This window comes from Ahaetulla prasina, chromosome 7, assembly GCF_028640845.1.
Source record: "Ahaetulla prasina isolate Xishuangbanna chromosome 7, ASM2864084v1, whole genome shotgun sequence".
Lineage (NCBI taxonomy): Eukaryota > Metazoa > Chordata > Lepidosauria > Squamata > Colubridae > Ahaetulla > Ahaetulla prasina.
Window position 1 is genome coordinate 3,671,771 of NC_080545.1, and position 19,754 is coordinate 3,691,524.

The 19,754-nt window shown below is 43.3% G+C and overlaps 1 protein-coding gene across 2 annotated transcripts in view; it reads right to left on the reverse strand.

The window, feature by feature from the left end:
* TM7SF3 (transmembrane 7 superfamily member 3) overlaps positions 1-19,754 on the reverse strand; it is a 33,479-nt gene that overhangs the window by 3,552 nt on the left and 10,173 nt on the right. For both annotated transcript variants that reach the window (XM_058189793.1, XM_058189792.1), the window contains exons 4-11: positions 16,708-16,828; positions 10,877-11,048; positions 9,855-10,032; positions 8,572-8,658; positions 6,897-6,977; positions 5,006-5,158; positions 3,935-4,032; positions 1,835-1,997 (exon numbers count right to left, since the gene is read on the reverse strand). In XM_058189793.1, coding sequence (XP_058045776.1) covers positions 1,835-1,997; positions 3,935-4,032; positions 5,006-5,158; positions 6,897-6,977; positions 8,572-8,658; positions 9,855-10,032; positions 10,877-11,048; positions 16,708-16,828 — 1,053 coding nt within the window. The remainder of the gene's footprint in view (positions 1-1,834; positions 1,998-3,934; positions 4,033-5,005; positions 5,159-6,896; positions 6,978-8,571; positions 8,659-9,854; positions 10,033-10,876; positions 11,049-16,707; positions 16,829-19,754) is intronic.

Here is a 19,754-nt window from a genome sequence, read left to right on the forward strand (position 1 = left end):
AGGGCTCCTGGCATACGCCGGCTCTTTTGCTGCCAGAGCTGATAAGAGCCGGCTAATTAAGCCATCGTTCAGACGGAGGCGAGGAGGACAGAACACTACTAGGCTCCACTTCGGGTGTGTGTTTTTTTTAAAGATTTTTATCCTCAGACATTGAATGAGATTGCCTAGAGAGGCTGGGTGGCCTTTGGAAATGCATTAGCTAAGTGCTGAATTGGAGGCACGGAGCCCAATTGCAATGGGCGCTTCACCATGGATCCAGCCATCTTGCTTTGTGGATGGTGCACCATGGAGTGTCTATGGAGATTCTCCGCTATCCAGGTCATGGTTGTCCCAAAGATGCTTTTTCAAGAGGCAGCTGGACTTTCTGGTTTTTCATGAAGACGTTTCACTTCTCATCCAAGAAGCTTCTTCAGTTCTTGGGTGAGAATGTTGTGTCCTCCTCGCCTCCGTCCGAACAATGGCTTAATTAGCCAGCTCTTATCAGCTCTGGGGCAAAAAAGCCGGCGTCTGCCAAGAGCCCTCGATAGCTGCCAAGATGCTGGTGAGTTACAACCTTTAGCTCTAGTCAATCCGTGGATTTGCCTAATACAAAGAGACACACCAGCTCTTGCTGCCTTTTATATCCTGTGGGGTGTGGCTCCATGACTGCCCCTCCCCTGTTTCTGTCATTCCCTTCTCTCCTGCCTACGAAACCTGGGATTGAGCCAAGCCTGATTGCTGTCCGCTGGGTCTGCAGGCGTGGCCTGGGGGGGGGAAGAGTCAGGAGAAGGAGGCCTCGTTATCTCTTTCGCTTGGCCTGCTTCTGGCTCCTGGAGCTGGTCCAGGGAGGCCGGTGCTTCCGAGGTAAGTCCTGATGGCCCTTCTCCCTCACTGTCCAAGTCACTTTCTGGCAGCAGGCCCAGCTCCAAGGCACTTTCGGGCATGGGGCCAGATTCGGGGATGGGAGCCACAACAGAGAAGTGAAACGTCTTCAAAGAAAAAAAAAACAAAGTCCAGTTGCACCTTTGAGACAACCATGACCTAGATGACCAAGAATCTCCATAAACTTCAAACCCATTCAAGCTAAGTCCATCTTCACTGATTCCATGATTTCCCCTCAACTTCCACTAGTTCTTCATGGCAGTGGTGAAATCTTCCACGGATTGCCACCGGTTTGCTACCTGCGCACGTGCGGTATGCGCCAAAAGCACGCTACATGCACAATGTGCACCAAACAAGCTTCGTGTGCAAAATGAGGGCTTAACAAGTTAAGTAGAACAGCAAGAGTGGAACAGGTGTGCCACGTGATTTAGATTTCCTGCTTTCTAGCAAATATAAACAGCTGATCGTCGGAAATACCACTTCGGACAATAGCTTTTTTTTTTACTACAGGTTCACCCGAACCGGTAGTTTTTATCACTACCGGTTCTCCCAAACCGGTGTGAACCGGTAGCATTTCACCCCTGCTTCATGGTCTTGAAAATGCTTTTAGAGAAAGAGATGTCACAAGCTTGCTCCAGATACCCTCACTGGTGAGTTGTTGTTTTTTATTTGAATTTATATCCCGCCCTTCTCCGAAGACTCAGGGCAGCTTACACTATGTCAAGCAATAGTCTTCATCCATTTGTATATTACATACAAAGTCAACTTTTATTGCCCCCAACAATCTGGGTCCTCATTTTACCTACCTTATAAAGGACAGAAGGCTGAGTCAACCTTGGGCCTGGTGGGACTTGAACTTGCAGTAATTGCAAGCAGCTGTGTTAATAACAGACAGACTTAGTCTGCTGAGCCACCAGAGACCCACCAGAGTTTGACCTACCAGGCACCCAACTTCGCTCATCTCAACGCTTACCGTTAGGTTGGAAGGGCACACTGGTGTAAGTTCTCCTGAAGTCTTCATTCAGAATCCTCCGGAGTAGATCAATGCCGATGTAAGAGAGGCTGGTGTAGATGTAACATGCTGTGGCCAACACTATGGTGTAGGAGCCGACAACCGCACACGTCAAGATGTTGAGCTAAGAGAAAGAACACAAATGCCTTTAAGACTGGTCTCTGTCTTATCTGACAGTGCTCTATGGAGGAAAGCCATCCAAAGTATATACTAGTGCCAGATTTCACGTGGAGATTTGTTCTGCTGAGAAATTCGATTCAGCAGAGGCAAAATTAACCAATTTTTCGACTAAATGGGTTTTCAAATTATTTTTTAATGGTCCTTCAACTTACATACTCAGATGGACATCAGACTATTGGGGCTTAGAAAGAGATTAGTGGAAAATATAATCAAGCTGGATTTTGCACATGGAAGTTTATTTCAGCAAAACATGTTTGAAGCGATGAGATCCACTTACTTGCGCTACCAGTTCGGGAAGAGGAGCACGCGGGAGCGTGCGCCCGCTACGCACGGGAACATCTCTTCTGTGCACGGGCAGAACCTTCTGCGCATGCACAGATGGTTAAAAAAGCAGGATGTAATGACAACCCGTCGGTGCTACCGGTTCGGCAAGCCGGATAGAACCTGGGGGATTTCACCACTGCATGTTTGCCTATACAACTAGAAAAAGCAGATCATTTGGTGGGAGTCTTATATATCTCAGATATATTTTTTTTCCATTTTTTTTCCCATTGGGGACATAACCATAGTCCAGTATCAGTCTTGGGTATAGTCCTCCTTGATGATTTTATTTAGCATTTAGTTTACTTTATTGTCACTGCACCTCGTACAATGAAATTAAATGTCATCTTCAGTGTACATTGTAACTATAAAAATAAAACACAAACACACATCCTTCACATTCTATACAGTTGAACTGAAAACCCAATATTGCATTAATATTGCACTATATCTCTGATGGCGAACCTATGGCACGCGTGCCAGAAGTAGCATACAGAGGCCTCTGTGGGTACGTGTGCCGTCACCAGCTGCTTTTCTGGCTTCCGGCGCACACATGCGCGCCAGCTAGTTGGTCTTCGTGTGCGCTGGAGTGCCAGAAACCCAAAGACCAGCTGGGGTGCACGCATGTGTGCGCCGGTCACTTGGTCTTTGGGTTTCCAATGTGCGCATGAGCACCGGCCAGGTGGTCTTTGCGCACGCCGGAGTGCTGAAAACCCAAAGACCAGCTGGCCAGTGTGCATGAACGCCCCGGCCACCTGGTCTTTGGGTTTCCGGTGTTCCGCCACACATCAAGATCAGCTGGCGCACCAGAAACCTGAAGACCAGGTGGCTGGCACGCGCATGTGCACTGGCCAGCTGGTCTTTGGATTTCCGGTTCTCTGGCACGTGCGCACATGCATTTTAGTTTGAGCACTCGGTGCTGAAAACGTTCACCATCACTGCAGTATACACTAGAATTCGATATAGTTACTGCCCTGGGATAGAAGCTCTTTTTCCACCTATTTGTCCTTGTTTTTATTGTCCTGTACCGTCTTCCAGATGGTAATAGTTCAAAAAAAGAGTGCCCAGGATGAGATGGATCCTTAAGAATATTTTGAACTTTCTTAAGGCAGCGGGAGCTATCAAGCTCTGCCAAGGAGGGGAGAGGGCAACCAATGACCCTCTGGGCAATGACGTTGACCCTCTGGAACGCTGTCCTATCTGCCACTGTGCAATTGGCAAACTATACACAGGTGTAGTAAGTTAAAATAATCTCTATGGTGCAGCGGTAGAAGGCCACTAGCAATTTTCCATTCAGTTGTTGTTTCCTGCAAAGCCTCAGGTCGTATAATCTCTGCTGGGCCCTTTTGACCAGGGCTGCAATGTGAGCGCCCCAGGTCAGGTCCTCTTTTATGACAACACCCAAAAATGTAAAACCGATGGCCTTTTTATGAGCAGTTAAGAGCCAGTGTTGTAAAAACACAAGGCCAAAGTTTGCTAAAGGTAATTCAGTCATCGCATCTCCTTCACCTTCCAGCCCAGGAAAATCGAAATTCATGTTCAACTGCAAGTAGTACTTACAACTCTGGGGCAGCAGACAAAAATGACTGGGATCACCAAGGCAACGCAACAAAAGGTGACCCAGAAAACGGCATCGTCTTGAAAAATTCTATAGTCTCCTGGAACGAAAAAAATGAAATAAAAATTTGTAACCTAGCCTCTCTGTTCATAACTGCCAAATTGTCAAATACCGAAAGTCCCGCTGATGATGTTACCTAGCCTGGTAACAAAATGTTCGGGAACTAAATGCCAAGCTCAGGGAGCAAACCACTGCCAAAGTTGAAAACCCGAACTACAAGCATTTTCTATTATTATTCTTCTCGGATGTTCAAATTACAGTGGGTATAAACATGGATATGAACACAGGAAATGGGTACGAATAAAAGGGAGACAGTAGGACAGGGATGGAAGGCACGCTGGTGCGCTTATGCACGCCCCTTACAGACCTCTTAGGAATGGGATGAAGTCCACAGTAGACAGACTAAGGTTAAAGTTTTGGGGGTTTGGGGAAGAAACCACAGAGTCAGATAGTGCATTCCAGGCATTAACAACTCTGTTACTGAAGTCATATTTTCTGCCATCAAGTTTGGTGCGGTTTACCATAAGTTTGTAATCTATTGTCTGGTTGTGTATTGTTGCGGTTGAAGCTGAAGTAGTCATTGACAGGTAGGACGTTGTAGCAGATAATTTTGTGTACTACACTTAGGGTCAGACCGAAGGTGGTGTAATCCTAAATTGTCCAAGCCCAAAATTTCAAGCCTGGTGGCATAAGAGATTCTGAGCAGAAGAGTGGAGGACTCTTCTCGTGAAATACCTCTGGACTCACTCAGTTGTATTAATGTCCGATATGCAGTGCGGATTCCAGGCAGACAAGCTGTATTCGAGAATTGGTCTAGCAAAGGTCTTGTATGCCCTAGTTTGCAGTTCAATATTACCGGAGAAGAAGCTACGCAAAATTAGGTTGACAACTCTTAATGCTTTTTTGGCAATGCTGTTACATTACAGTGAGCTCCAGCACACAAATTGTTTGAGATGAGTACTCCAAGGTCTTTGACAGAGTGTGGGTTCCAGAGAAGGGTTTCTACCACTTACCTACAGGAGTGAAGAAAAATGAAGACGATACAAGGGAGCCCAGCACTACTCCTACAATTAGCATACATGGGATGACAAGGCCAAATCGCCACCAACATCCTACTAGGAGGAGAGCTCCAATAATGCCAGCTGTTGCAGTAAGACCAAGATTGACTAGAGAAAGCAGGGGGTGGATGAAGCAAGAGAAGAGTAAAGATTACAGCAGTTAAAAAAATAAGTTTTCCACCGTACCTCATCTTTGCAAGATTACTCACTATTTACTTTTTAAGGTATTGGCTCATTTTCACTACAAGGGAACCAGATCTACCCTAGTCCTATTGGAGTTTCACTGGGTCTAAGTCACATGGAGGATGGAATATACATGCACAGAAGCGCGTGTGGTCCCGTTGCGAACCGGTAGTAAAAGTAAGTAGAACCCACCCCTGCCCTCACACATACGTGCTAGTTGTTCCCGACTCTAGGGGGCGGTGCTCATCTCCGTTTCAAAGCCGAAGAGCCAGCGCTGTCCGAAGACGTCTCCATGGTCATGTGGCCGGCATGACTCAACGCCAAAGGTGCACGGACAGCTGTTACCTTCCCACCAAAGGTGGTCCCTATTTTTTCTACTTGCATTTTTTACCTGCTTTCGAACTGCTAGGTTGGCAGAAGCTGGGACAAGGAACGGGAGCTCAACCCGTTATGCGGCAGCACTAGGGATTCGAACCTCTGAACTGATCGACAAGCTCAGTGTCTTAGCCACTGAGCCACCATGTCCCTTTTTGAAATTTCCGCTTTGAAATGTTGAAGAGTGTGTAAATTTATCATTTATTAAACATCCATCCAACTTCCCCCCCCCCTCTAAAATTTCACATTCCTATTCATCAAAGCAAGTGCCTTAACCACTGATGAGAATTGCAAAGCTTTAATTATTAATTAAGCTTTAATTAATCTTTGACACTATCTATGAGTGATTGTAGGGACTCTGGGACGTCGTATTTTATAACCTTTAAGAGCTAATTTTTCAGTAAATCTCGAAAAGGGCATTTCCCACGCTCATCGACCAACAAATTCACTAAGGCAGACTTGACCAATCCAAAACGTTTCTTCCCAGCTTTCTTTACGTACTAAACTACTTCTTGATCGTTTATATCGATTTTTTCCTTCTGTGGGTTTCCCAGCCTCTCCTCGTTCTCTCGTATCAGCGGTTGCTTAACTTGGCTGAAGGAATGAGAAGTTGTTGTGACCCAGGCCCAAGTAGGTATTGGAAACTCAGTCAGTGAAAAAACAAACTTTATTTGAACAGCTGAGAATGACTTCATTCCCAGCGTAGTCCAACTAAATTAAAACAAATTCCTCCCAACACAAATTCTTCAGTCCTATTGCAAACCTTGGTCCAATTAGGCAAACTGCCAAAGGCCTTTCTTGGCAAACATTCAGAAGATACCGATACAAAATAAATGCAAGAAGACAAAGCTACCAACGTTGTTTTCCAGCAAAGCCCAAACGCCATTGCTGGTCTGTTTTAAGCTTTATGTGCGGGGCCAATCATCTCTTGGCCTTACTCCCTAGTCGTCCTCTCTGCTTGAGCTGCTCTTGCTTCTGGCAGCTCTTCTCATGCGCGCATTAGGAACAGGCTCCTCCTGTTCCTCTGCCTCACTACTATCAGGCTCTGGAGGCTCTGGAGTCCGCACCTCACTCCCCGATGGCCCTGGCCTCACCTCAGCCTCATTGCTGTCCGACTCCGTTGCCAGCTCCGCAGGCTGCTGGCAGATCACAACAGAAGGGTCACGTCAGAACCGGGATGAATCTGGTTCAAGTCCACCCTCGCTCACGAAACATCAGTCTCTCTTCCAACACTGCTGACAGCTTTTAGCAGGGCGCAAATACAACCATATACAGAATTTCAACTCACCGTCATAGCTGAGAGCCAATGTTTTAGTAATGACGATGAAGAAAACGAAAGCCGTGAAGATAAATCCGCTAAAGAATAAGCCTAAGGGGGAAAAGTAAAATTTAAAAACAAAAAATTAAAACAGACTTTTTCCACCACCACCCAGAATGTTAAAATATATACAGATACAGGTAGTCTTCCACATAACGATAGCAATTGAGCCCAATATATCTGTTGCTAAGCTATATAAAGGCTTCAACCTTTTAAACCTTCAACCTTTTAAAAAGCTCCTTTCCTTTCACTTCTCAAAAAAAAAAACCATTTGCTTTTTCGCTCTCTCTCTTCACATCAGTTGCATCTCTCAGCTTTGCTCAGCTTTTCCTCCAAAATCTTAACCTTTTAGTTTGCTCTTCTGAATTTTTATATCTATATCTTTTTACAGATATATACTGTATTGGTTCTTAGTTGTATACTGCCCAGAGCTGAACAGGAGATGAAAAGGACGATTAAACAAATAAACCCACACAGTGAGTGGTAGCAAATGTCCACCACAACTTTTTTTTGCAAGATAAGGAGAAGACGATCTTGGAAAACAGAAGTGCCAAAAATGGACAGTGCCTAGGGATATATCTTGAGAATGGCTCACTCTACAGATAGTAAGGCCCACACAAGTTCACAATGCACAAGGAGTAGTAGCACTGTGTTATGTCCTCCTCGCCTCCATCCGAACGATGGCTTAATTAGCCGGCTCTTATCAGCTCTGGCAGCAAAAGAGCCAGCGTCTGCCAAGAGCCCTCGTTGGCTGCCAAGGCGCTGGTGAGTCACAACCTTCAGCTCTAGTCAATCCGTGGATTTGCCTGATACAAAGAAACACACCAGCTCTTGCTGCCTTTTATATCCTGTGGGGTGTGGCTCCATGACTCAGCACTTCCTAGGCTTGCCCCTCCCCTGCTTCTGTTGTTCCCTTCTCTCCTGTCTACGAAACCTGGGATTGAGCCAAGCCTGATTGCTGTCAGCTGGGTCTGCAGGCGTGGCCTGGGGGGGGGAAGAGTCAGGAGAAGGAGGCCTCGTTATCTCTTTCGCTTGGCCAGCTTCTGGCTCCTGGAGCTGATCCAGGGAGGCCAGTGCTTCCGAAGTAAGTCTTGATGGCCTTTCCCCCTCACTGTCCAAGTCACCTTCTGGCAGCAGGCCCGGCTCCAAGGCACTTTTGGGCATGGGGCCAGGTTCGGGGGCGGGAGCCACAACACACTGGCGTCTTGTAATCTTTATGTCCATCTAACTGGATAGACCAGGAGTCAGTCACCGGTGGCTCTGGAGCCGCATGTGGCTCTTTCACCCCTCTGCTGCAGCTCCCTGTCACTGAAAATATGCTTCACAACCGCCAATGTGCGACACCCACCGGCATGCAATTTATTGAGCTTTTCAACCCCCAGTAGGCCAACCATGGATAAATCCAAGAAAAGTTTCAGAAGAACTACATATGCTAGTTTTGTGGCCACTCAAGAAATAGTCAGGCACGGGAAGGATTTTGTGGCTCCTGGTATTTTCTTTTCTGGGTCCAAATAGCTCTTTGAGTGTTCAAGGTTGCCGACCCCTGGGATAGACTGACAATCCTGGCCAAGGTGCATGGAACTGGGGCTCCAACATATATTTCTTAATCCTCTTCCATTAAAAAAAGCACCCCTCCTAACAGTACCTGTTTTCCAGAATCTGTGTCCGAGGAAGCAGATAAAGAGGCCGAGAAAAGCCAAATTGGTGAAAAATATTTTGGTAGACAACCTTCCTACAAGCAGAAAAGAGAATGAGGATTAGGCTCTGGTTTATAATCGCGTCCTCTCGTCAACAGACACGGCTTCCCTTCACCAGCTAAGAGAGGAAGGCCCTCCAAAGTAAATAAGGGTGGGCTATAGGATTCGCTCAAGCCATGGGTGTCCAGCCTTGGCCATTATAAGACTTGCGGACTTCGACTTCCAGAATTCCCCAGCCAGGATGGCTGGCTGGGGAATTCTGGGAGTTGAAGTCCACACAGGTCTTAAAATAGCCACTCCTGGATTAAGTTGTTTATTCTAGGGTTATCAAATCCATTTGGAGAAACCAATGACCCCACGTTATTAAATCCAACACGGTCAAAATGTTGGTTGGGTTTTTTTTAATATACTTTTAAACCAACTCTGGCTGTTTTTTTTAATATACTGAGCTTCTATTACATCATCATGGTTTCGATCTTGATTTTTTTAAACCATAAACCAATATATTTCGTAATGCCTAAAAATTATCCCTAATTTAGCTCTACCATCCGCCATACTTGCTAGCTATTATTAACTTCAAGGATATCTTCCTGATATGCTAAGAAAGTTTAATAAAACTCATTCAGCCCCACTTTTAACATCCTCTTGATAATTCCTCTGATTTATTCCTCTGATGCTTCCTTTCTCCTCAGCTCTACTCTCGAAATACAAAGACGGATGTTAAATTACGGAGGATACAGGAGATCCTCAACCATATTTTGGCATTGCAACAGCCCTATGTCAACTCGCAAAGTCCATGCTTATCTCTCTCAAGGCTGTATCCCAGGGTTACCTACAGCAGCTGGAGGGGAGTGACTTCTACAACCCTCAAAAATGCTCTGGGTGGCGAATGTTATTGATGACACACCCTGGCGGAATGGGGGCAGGGAAACAGGGACATAATTGGGGCATAAATTACGTAGGATCAGAGATGGCTTCACTTGGGAACTATCAGTATGAAGCTCCTAATAAATAACTGGATTTCTTCTGAAGTTTGGCTTGAGGCTCATGATTTAATTAGGGCATCCGTCTCTACACATTATTGAAGACCCTCCCCATTTTAAACATCCATCAAAAAACATGTAAAAAAGGAGGGATTTTTTCACTTCATAGCAGTAGCTGCCATTTTGATATTTTCATGCCTCCCCCCCCGGATGCCTCTAAACAACCATACAATGCTCCGCTGACTTACTAAAGGTGTAGCAGTTATTCACCAAGGCAGAGAGGCTGCAGGCGTAAGTGTGAACGGGCACGTATGCAGCTGAAGTGTTCCACTTAGGATCTCTCACGATGACATTGTAGATCACGCCTTGCCCAGGAAGTGCCGAGAAGTATAGATCAGTTCTGTCTTGGCTGGTTAAGGTCATCATCTGGGAGGACATTAAAAAAATAAAAATTAGAATTAAATTTAAATTAAATCTATTTTTCCTTTAATCTTTTTATTTTGGGGTTCCTTCAAAAAAAATATTTTTGGGGAAACAAGGTACCTACCTATCATAGATAATGAGTGGTAGGTAGATAGGTAGGTAGATTAGATAGATAGATGATAGATAGATAGATAGATAGATAGATAGATAGATAGATAGATAGATAGATAAAGAAACCTAAATAGATTATCTATCTACCTACCTACCTATCATAGATAATGAGTGGATAGTAGGTAGGTAGGTAGGTAGGTAGGTAGGTAGGTAGGTAGGTAGGTAGATAGACAGACAGCTAAATAGATAGTTCTCTATCATCTATTTACCTACCTACCTACTGTAGATAATGAGTGGATAGTAGGTAGGTAGGTTGGTAGGTAGGCAGAGACAGACAGACAGACACGACAGATAGATACGGTAGATAGATATGGTAAATGATAGAGATAGATAGATAGAGATAGACAGCTAAACAGATAGATTTCTATCTATCATCTACCTACCTACCTATCGTAGATAATGAGTGGATAGTAGGTAGCTGGGAAGATAGACAGACAGACAGATATGGTAGATAGATATGGTAGATGATAGATAGATAGATAGATAGATAGATAGATAGACAGACAGACAGACAGACAGACAGACAGACAGACAGACAGATAGATAGATAGATAGATAGATAGATCTATCGGTATGTCTAATGATCTACAGATCTAAAGATTCCCACTGGGGGGAAAAAATCTCAAATCAACAAAGTTTCCAACCCTCCTCCGCCATAAAAACCAGCGTGACTTACTTTAGATCCATGAGCCTGGATGCTCTGAACTTCTGACATTCTCTTCATATGACTCATAAACGTGGCTTCCGACAAATCATTCTCGGGCAAAAAATACTGGTAGACATCATAAGAGAGTCTCCACCTGGAATCCAGACCGGTTCCCGAATCACAGGATGGTGGGTTTGCCCCTCTGAACCATAAGAAGGAAATCGGAGATGGTTTGGATGGAGAGCCACATCCTCATGCCAAGCCTCCAGAATATTTAAACTCATGTTCCCCCAAACCCAGTCACTTAAAAGAACAATTTCAAATCGAGAGAGAAACTTAAGGGCCTCAAGAGCATTTCAGCAGGTGATGGCAACTAGATCGCTTTCCTTGACCTCAAAATACTCAGCAGAGTCAAGCCTGGTTAGTGTTGTGGTCCGTCAGAAGCTTACAGAGCTGGCAACGGAGTCGGACAGCGATGAGGCTGAGGTGGGGCCAGGGCCATCGGGGAGTGAGGTACGGACTCCAGAGCCTCCAGAGACTGATAGTAGTGAGGCAGAGGAACAGGAGGAGCCTGTTCCTGATGCACGCATGAGAAGAGCTGCCAGAAGGCAAGAGCAGCTCAAGCAGAGAGGACGACTCGGGAGCAGGGCCAAGAGATGATTGGCCCCTCCCAGAAGGCTTAAAACAGACCAGCAATGGCGTTTGAGCTTTGCCGGAAAACAACGTTGTAGCTGCGTCTTCTGCTCCGTTTTCTGCTTCGTGTATGTCTTTGTTTTTGTGGCTTCTGGACATTTGCCAGGAAGGGCCTTTGGCAGTTTGCCTAATTGGACTAAGATTGTTAGATAACTGAGTAAATTAATTAATTAATTAATTAATTAATTTATTTATTTATTTATTTTGTCACACAGTATAATGAAATAACTATACAATATATAAGCATATATGAGTATGAGTATGTTATAACTAAATTAATTGGATACAATGAAAGGAAACAATGGGACAGGAACGGTAGGCACTTTTGTGCTCTTGCGCACGCCCCTTACAGACCTCTTAGGAATGGGGTGAGGTCAATAGTAGAGAGTTTTTGGTTAAAACTTTGGGGATTTTGGGAAGAGACCACAGAGTCTGGTAGTGCATTCCAGGCATTAACAACTCTGTTACTGAAGTCATATTTTCTGCAATCAAGATTGGAGCAGTTAACATTAAGCTTAAATCTATTGTGTGCTCGTGTCTTGTTGCCATTAAAGCTGAAGTAGTCTTTGACAGGAAGGACATTGCAATAGATGATTCTATGAGTTAAACTCAAGTCATGTCGAAGGCAGCATAGTTCTAAATTTTCTGAACCCAGGATTTCAAGTCTGGTGGCATAAGGTATTTTGTTGTATTCAGAGGAGTGGAGAAAAAGAATTTGTGTTGGGAGGCATTTGTTTTACTTTGAGTTGAACGACGCTGGGAATGAAATAATTCCCAGCTGTTCGAATAAAGTTCGTTTTTCCACGGACTAAGTTTATTACCATCTACTTGGGTCTGGGTCACAACAGTTAGAACTTGGACGAGAGACAATGAAAAAACACCAGTGGTGTGGACTAGATACCGTGTTTCCACGAAAATAAGACATCCCCTGATAATAAGCCCAATCGGGCTTTGGAGTGCATGCGCTAAAATAAGCCCCTCACCGAAAATAAGCCCTCACCAAAAATATTTAACTGCATGTGCAGCAGGTCCCCGCCATTTCCTCTGGTTAGGGTTAGGGAGACAGAGCTGGAAATCAGATAAGATGGCAAAAGGATCCCCATCTTGCTCCATGCGCCCCAAAATAATAAGACCTCCCCGAAAATTTATTTATTTATTTATTTATTTATTTACATTTATATCCCGCCCTTCTCCGAGGACTCAGGGCGGCTTACAGTATGTAAGGCAATAGTCTCATTCTATTTGTATATTTACAAAGTCAACTTATTGCCCCCCCAACAATCTGGGTCCTCATTTTACCTACCTTATAAAGGATGGAAGGCTGAGTCAATTTTGGACCTGGTGGGACTAGAACCTGCAGTAATTGCAGGCAGCTGTGTTTTAATAACAGGCTTCTTACAGCCTGAGCCACACCGCGGCCCTATAAGGCCAAGCGCTTATTTCGGGGTTCAAAAAAATATAAGACAGGGTCTTATTTTCAGGAAAACACAGTAGTAAAAAAAATGGTAGAAAAAGACAATGACAAACCACTTCTGAACCACTGCAAAAGATTACATGGATATACATGTTCATGAGTTATCATGTGCTACCTCAATTTGAGGGACAATTTTAATCATGTGGTAATACAAGCGCAGCAACTTCAAGGGCAAACCTAAGCGCCAAAAGTGCTGAAAAGCCTAATTCAGCCACAGTTGGAAAACCACAGGTTTACACCTTGGATAATTGACTTGTAAGTTGCTGCTGCGCCTTGTGTAATTAAGTTCCGTGTTGATGCTATGAGCGTAGTAAGATTAACTGGGGAAATAATGACTCTTTCTTGTTTAATGGTGTCAAAACTTTTAATAGTTGAAGAAGGAGTGCTGAGAAGAGCAACAAAGATGATTAGGGGAAAGAAAGACTAGGTGTAACATGATAGCAGTGTTCCAATATCTCAGGGCTTGCCCCAAAGAAGAGAGTGTCAATTTTCTCAAAGCACCTGAAGGCAGAACAAGAAGCAACAGGTGGAAAAAGGTAGAAAAAGACAATGACAAACCACTTCTGAACCACTGCAAAAGATTACATGGATATACATGTTCATGAGTTATCATGTGCTACCTCAATTTGAGGGACAATTTTAATCATGTGGTAATACAAGCGCAGCAACTTCAAGGGCAAACCTAAGCTCCAAAAGTGCTGAAAAGCCTAATTCAGCCACAGTTGGAAAACCACAGGTTTACACCTTGGATAATTGACTTGTAAGTTGCTGCTGCGCCTTGTGTAATTAAGTTCCGTGTTGATGCTATGAGCGTAGTAAGATTAACTGGGGAAATAATGACTCTTTCTTGTTTAATGGTGTCAAAACTTTTAATAGTTGAAGAAGGAGTGCTGAGAAGAGCAACAAAGATGATTAGGGGAAAGAAAGACTAGGTGTAACATGATAGCAGTGTTCCAATATCTCAGGGCTTGCCCCAAAGAAGAGAGTGTCAATTTTCTCAAAGCACCTGAAGGCAGAACAAGAAGCAACAGGTGGAAAAAGGTAGAAAAAGACAATGACAAACCACTTCTGAACCACTGCAAAAGATTACATGGATATACATGTTCATGAGTTATCATGTGCTACCTCAATTTGAGGGACAATTTTAATCATGTGGTAATACAAGCGCAGCAACTTCAAGGGCAAACCTAAGCTCCAAAAGTGCTGAAAAGCCTAATTCAGCCACAGTTGGAAAACCACAGGTTTACACCTTGGATAATTGACTTGTAAGTTGCTGCTGCGCCTTGTGTAATTAAGTTCCGTGTTGATGCTATGAGCGTAGTAAGATTAACTGGGGAAATAATGACTCTTTCTTGTTTAATGGTGTCAAAACTTTTAATAGTTGAAGAAGGAGTGCTGAGAAGAGCAACAAAGATGATTAGGGGAAAGAAAGACTAGGTGTAACATGATAGCAGTGTTCCAATATCTCAGGGCTTGCTCCAAAGAAGAGAGTGTCAATTTTCTCAAAGCACCTGAAGGCAGAACAAGAAGCAACAGGTGGAAACTAATCAAGGAGAGAAGCAACCTGGAACTAAGGAGAAATTTCCTGGCAGTGACAATAATTAACCAGTGGAACAGCTTGCCACCAGACGTTGCGGGTGCTCCACGCTGGAGGCTTTTAAGAAGAGACTGGACAACCATTTGTCTGGAATAGTACAGAGTTTCCTGCTTGAGCAGGGGGTTGGACTAGAAGACCTCCAAGGTCCCTTCCAACTCCGTTATTCTGTTAATACGGAAGATCTCATCTGAGGAACAGCCACCCAATCTCGGCTAAAGTGCAAATTCATTTTTAAACATCTTTTAACTTTGGACTCTGTGAACATCTATGTAAATATTTAAAGGATATATATCTATCCCTTTCTATAGATATATATATATATGCCCCAGACGTAAGTCTTCTCGATGATTGCCTCACCCTTTTGAGATAGCTTACTGCCAAGATATCTAGATTCTGTTTCCTTACATTTTTGAAGAATCGTAAAATCAGAGCTCAGTCGAATGGTATTTAGGAATAAATAAGATCTCGCTGCCACCAACAGTGGCCGACCAGATTGGTTATTATAACTGCGTTAATCGATTTTTGCTTTTAATCTTAATATTTCAAACTGCCTGTTCTCCAGAAATGAAGGGGCATCTGAGCTTAATAATAAATAAAAATATTCCTAGAAGGGGTTCAAAAGCCAGGAACTCTTGTCACCGCCATTAAGGTTCTTTGCAACCAAGAGAAATAAACTCTTCTTTTAGGTAGTTTATTCCGGTGTAAAACTACTATAAAATAATCACATTTGGCCAATTTCACTTTGACAATTTCTTGGTGGTGGTGGGGACAACAACCATGAATTATTTCTGAAAACTATCTTCTATTTTATCCTTCCTTCAATCAATAAATATTTATTTAAACCAGGGGTCTGCAACCTTAAACACTCAAAGAGCCATTTGGACCCGTTTCCCACAGAAAAGAAAACACCGGGAGCCACAAAACGCTTCCGGTGCCTGACTATCTCTTGAGCGGCAACAAAACTAGCCTCTGTAGTTGAATTAAATGTTCTGTTTTCTTCTGAAACTTTCCTTTTCTTGGATTTATCCATGGTTGGCCTCCTGGGGGTTGAAAAGCTCAATAAATTGCGTGCTGGCGGGTGTCACACATTGTCGGTTGTGACGCATATTTTGAATGACAGGGAGCCGCAGCAGAGGGGTGAAAGAGCCACATGCGGCTCCAGAGCTGCAGGTTGCTGACCCCTGATCTAAACAGACCTCTGTAGCTATCTAACTCAGACACATCTCCAATGTTGCTCCTTCAGCGTTCCAGGTTTTACAGTCAAATGGGACAAAACTCACTTAACCAATGTCTCTCTTAGCAACAGAAATTCGGGGTTCAGTTGTGGTCACAAGTTGAGGAGTACCGGTATTTGATCAAGGAACAATCGTAGCACCAGAAAACCTTACAGAAAAGACAAGGGTTTCCCCACAGGGGAACAGTGTTGTGGCCTCTCGGCCGCCGGCCCCTCCGGCAGCCAAATCAGAGGAGGAGGAGGAGGCGTGGGAGTCAAGGTCAGCATCCAGGCAACCTGAGGGCTCCGAGGGGGAAGAGGGAATGGAGCTGGCAGAGAGAGAGAGACGGAGGCGGAGCCTGGGCTGTCCGTCAACCCTCAGATGGAAAGTCAACAGCCCCCAGGTCTGGAGGTGGCTGATGAGGAAGAGGAGGAACAGTTGGGTCCAGTGCCTGACATGCAAATGTGCAGAAGGCAGAGGAGAGGAGAACAGTGGAAATCTATGAGCCGGTCCTTGGGACGGAAGAGCCACCGCTGCTAGCGAAGCCCCACCCTATCTCTGGGGATAAAAGGCAGGAGGCGGAGATGAATAGATGTGGCAGACAACTATTCATCTTCCGGACAGACGGACTTATTAGCCCGCGTCGAGAGAGAAAGTTTTTGCCGGGGCTGCTGGCGTTGCTAATAAAGGAATCGTTGATTTCACTACAGAGGGTTTGTCGTGTTTGGGGAGCTGTGTCAAAACAATCAGCTTTTCGTTAACTTTCCTTGCTTCACAGCTATAAAAAGCTACCAGGGTCTTAAGATGCACCTCAACCATCATCCACAATCTCCCTCTGAAGTCTGTTTCTTTCACCTAAGAACAACAGTCAGCTTCAACCTACCTCGCATACCCCAGATTTGCTGGAGCAAATATAATGTGGGTCTCAGCCAGGTTATAGTCTAGATACAGGTTGGGGTCCATTTCCAAGTCAAATTCCAAGTTGCATCCTCCAGGTATTGGATCTAGGCAGAATAAAATAAAATAAAATAAAATACAATACAATAATAAAATAAAATAAATAATAAAATAAAAATAAATAAATAAATAAATAAATAAAATAAATAAATAAATAAATAAAATAATAAAATAAATAAATAAATAAAATAAATAAATAAATAAAATAAATAAATAAATAAATAAATAAAATAAATAAATAAATAAAATAAATAAATAAATAAATAATAAAATAAATAAATAAATAAGAAAATAAATAAAAGAAAATAAGAAAAGAAAAGAAAAGAAAAGAAAAGAGAAAAAAGAAAAGAAAAGAAAAGTCAAGGAATGAAAGGATAAGACAGATCTTGAAAATGAAACAATATTTTGCCCGCTGCTTTTGATAATAAGATGGCTTGCAACTGAATTGCATTCAGCCCAGGCAGAACATAATATACAGCTGTGGATACAGATGTTCACAGCTGTGAGTTGGACAGATATATTATAGGTAGTCTTTCACTCGCAGTAATTCATTTACTGACCGTTCAAAGTTACAACATCACTGAAAAAAGTGACGTGACAATTTTTCACATTTACGACCATTGCAGCATCCCCCATGGTCACATGATCAAAATTCAAATACTTGGCAACTGACTCGTACTTATGACCGGGGCAGCCTCCTGGGGTCACGTGATCCCCTTTCGTGACCTTCTGACAAGCAAAGTCAATGGGGAAGCCAGATCCGCTTAACAGCTGTGTTACTAGCTTAACAAGTATGGCGATTCATTTAACAACTGTAGCAAGAAAGGTCATAAAATAGGGCAACATTCCCTAACAACAGACATTTTGGGCTCAATTGTGATAGATAGAATAGATTGATAGACAGACCGCTAGATAGATAGTGTATGATGGGGAGGTAGAAGGAGATAGGTAGGTAGGTAGGTAGGTAGAATAGATAGGAAAGATAGAGAGGGAGGGAGGGAGGGAGAGACGTAGGTAGGTAGATGGATAGATAGATAGATAGATAGATAGATAGATAGATAGATAGATAGATAAGATAGAGAGGGGGAGGGAGAGAGAGAGATAGGAAAAATGTGGGATGGAGAGAGAGAGAGAGAGAGAGAGAGAGAAATAGATGATAGAAAGATAGAAAATATAGAGAGGGGGAGGGAGAGAGAGAGAGATAAGATAAGATGATAAGATAAGATAAGATAAGATGATAAGATAAGATAAGATAAGATAAGATAAGATAAGATAAGATAAGATAAGATAAGATAAGATAAGATAAGATAAGATAAGATAGAGAGGAGGAGGGAGGGAGGGAGGGAGGGAGGTAGATGGATAGATAGATAGATAGATAGATAGATAGATAGATAGATAGATAGATAGATAGATAAGATAGAGAGGGGGAGGGAGAAAGAGAGAGGTAAAGATAGATAGATAGATAGATAGATAGATAGATAGATAGATAGATAGATAGATAGATAGATAGATAGATAAGATAAGATAGATAGAGATAGGGAGGGGGAAGGAGGAGAGGGGAAGATAGATAGATAGATAGATAGATAGATAGATAGATAGATAGATAGATAGATAGATAGATAGATAGATAGATAGATAGATAGATAGGAAAGATAGAGAGGGGGAGGGAGAGAGAGAGAGATAAGATAAGAAGATAAGATAAGATAAGATAAGATAAGATAAGATAAGATAAGATAAGATAGAGAGGGGAGGGAGGTAGATGGATGGATAGATAGATAGATAAGATAGATAGATAGGAAAGATAGGGAGGAGAGAGAGAGAGATAAGATAAGAAGATAAGATAAGATAAGATAAGATAAGATAAGATAAGATAAGATAGAGAGGGGAGGAGGTAGATGGATGGATGGATAGATAGATAGATAAGATAGAGGGGAGGAGGGAAGGAGGAGAGGGGAAGATAGATAGATAGATAGATAGATAGATAGATAGATAGATAGATAGATAGATAGATAGATAGATAGGAAAGATAGAGAGGGGGAGGGAGAGAGAGAGAGATAAGATAAGAAGATAAGATAAGATAAGATAAGATAAGATAAGATAAGATAAGATAAGATAAGATAAGATAAGATAAGATAAGATAAGATAAGATAAAATAGAGAGGGGGAGGGAGGTAGATGGATGGATAGATAGATAGATAGATAGATAAGATAGAGAGGGGGAGGGAGGTAGAGAGAGAGGTAGAGATAGATAGATAGATAGATAGATAGATAGATAGATAGATAGATAGATAGATAGATAGATAGATAGATAGATAGATAGAAAGAAATAGTGGGTGGATAGATTAATAAATATAGACAGAGATGATAGGAGACTGACAGATATAGACAGATATAACAGTAGGTAGAGATAGAGAGAAAGAAAGATGGCAGATAATCTGACATAAATAGACAGACAGACAGACAGAACCACTGTATTATGATGGCCACAAGCATTCTGAAGTTGAATCTTGGCCCATACACCGGTCGTCTAAACACCTGATACCATAATGATGGCTGAAGCAATATTTCATTTAGTCTGAGTGTTGTGGCCTGTCAGCTGCCATCCCCTCCAGCAGAAGCAGCCGAACCAGAGGAAGAGGAGGAGGAGGAGGAGGCGTGGGAGTCAGGGTCAGCATCAAGGCAACCTGAGAGCTCCGAGGGGGAAGAGGGAATGGAGCTGTCAGAGAGAGAGAGAGACGGAGGCAGAGCCTGGGCCGTCCGTCAGCCCTCAGATGGAGAGTCAACAGCCCCCAGGTCTGGAGGTGGCTGATGGGGAAGAGGAGAAACAGTTGGGTCCAGTGCCTGATGCGCAGAAGGCAGAGGAGAGGAGAGCAGTGGAAATCTATGAGCCAGTCCTTCGGACCGAAGAGCCACTGCTGCTAGCGAAGCCCCACCCTAGCTCAGGGGGCGGAGATGAACAGGTGCGGCAGACAAC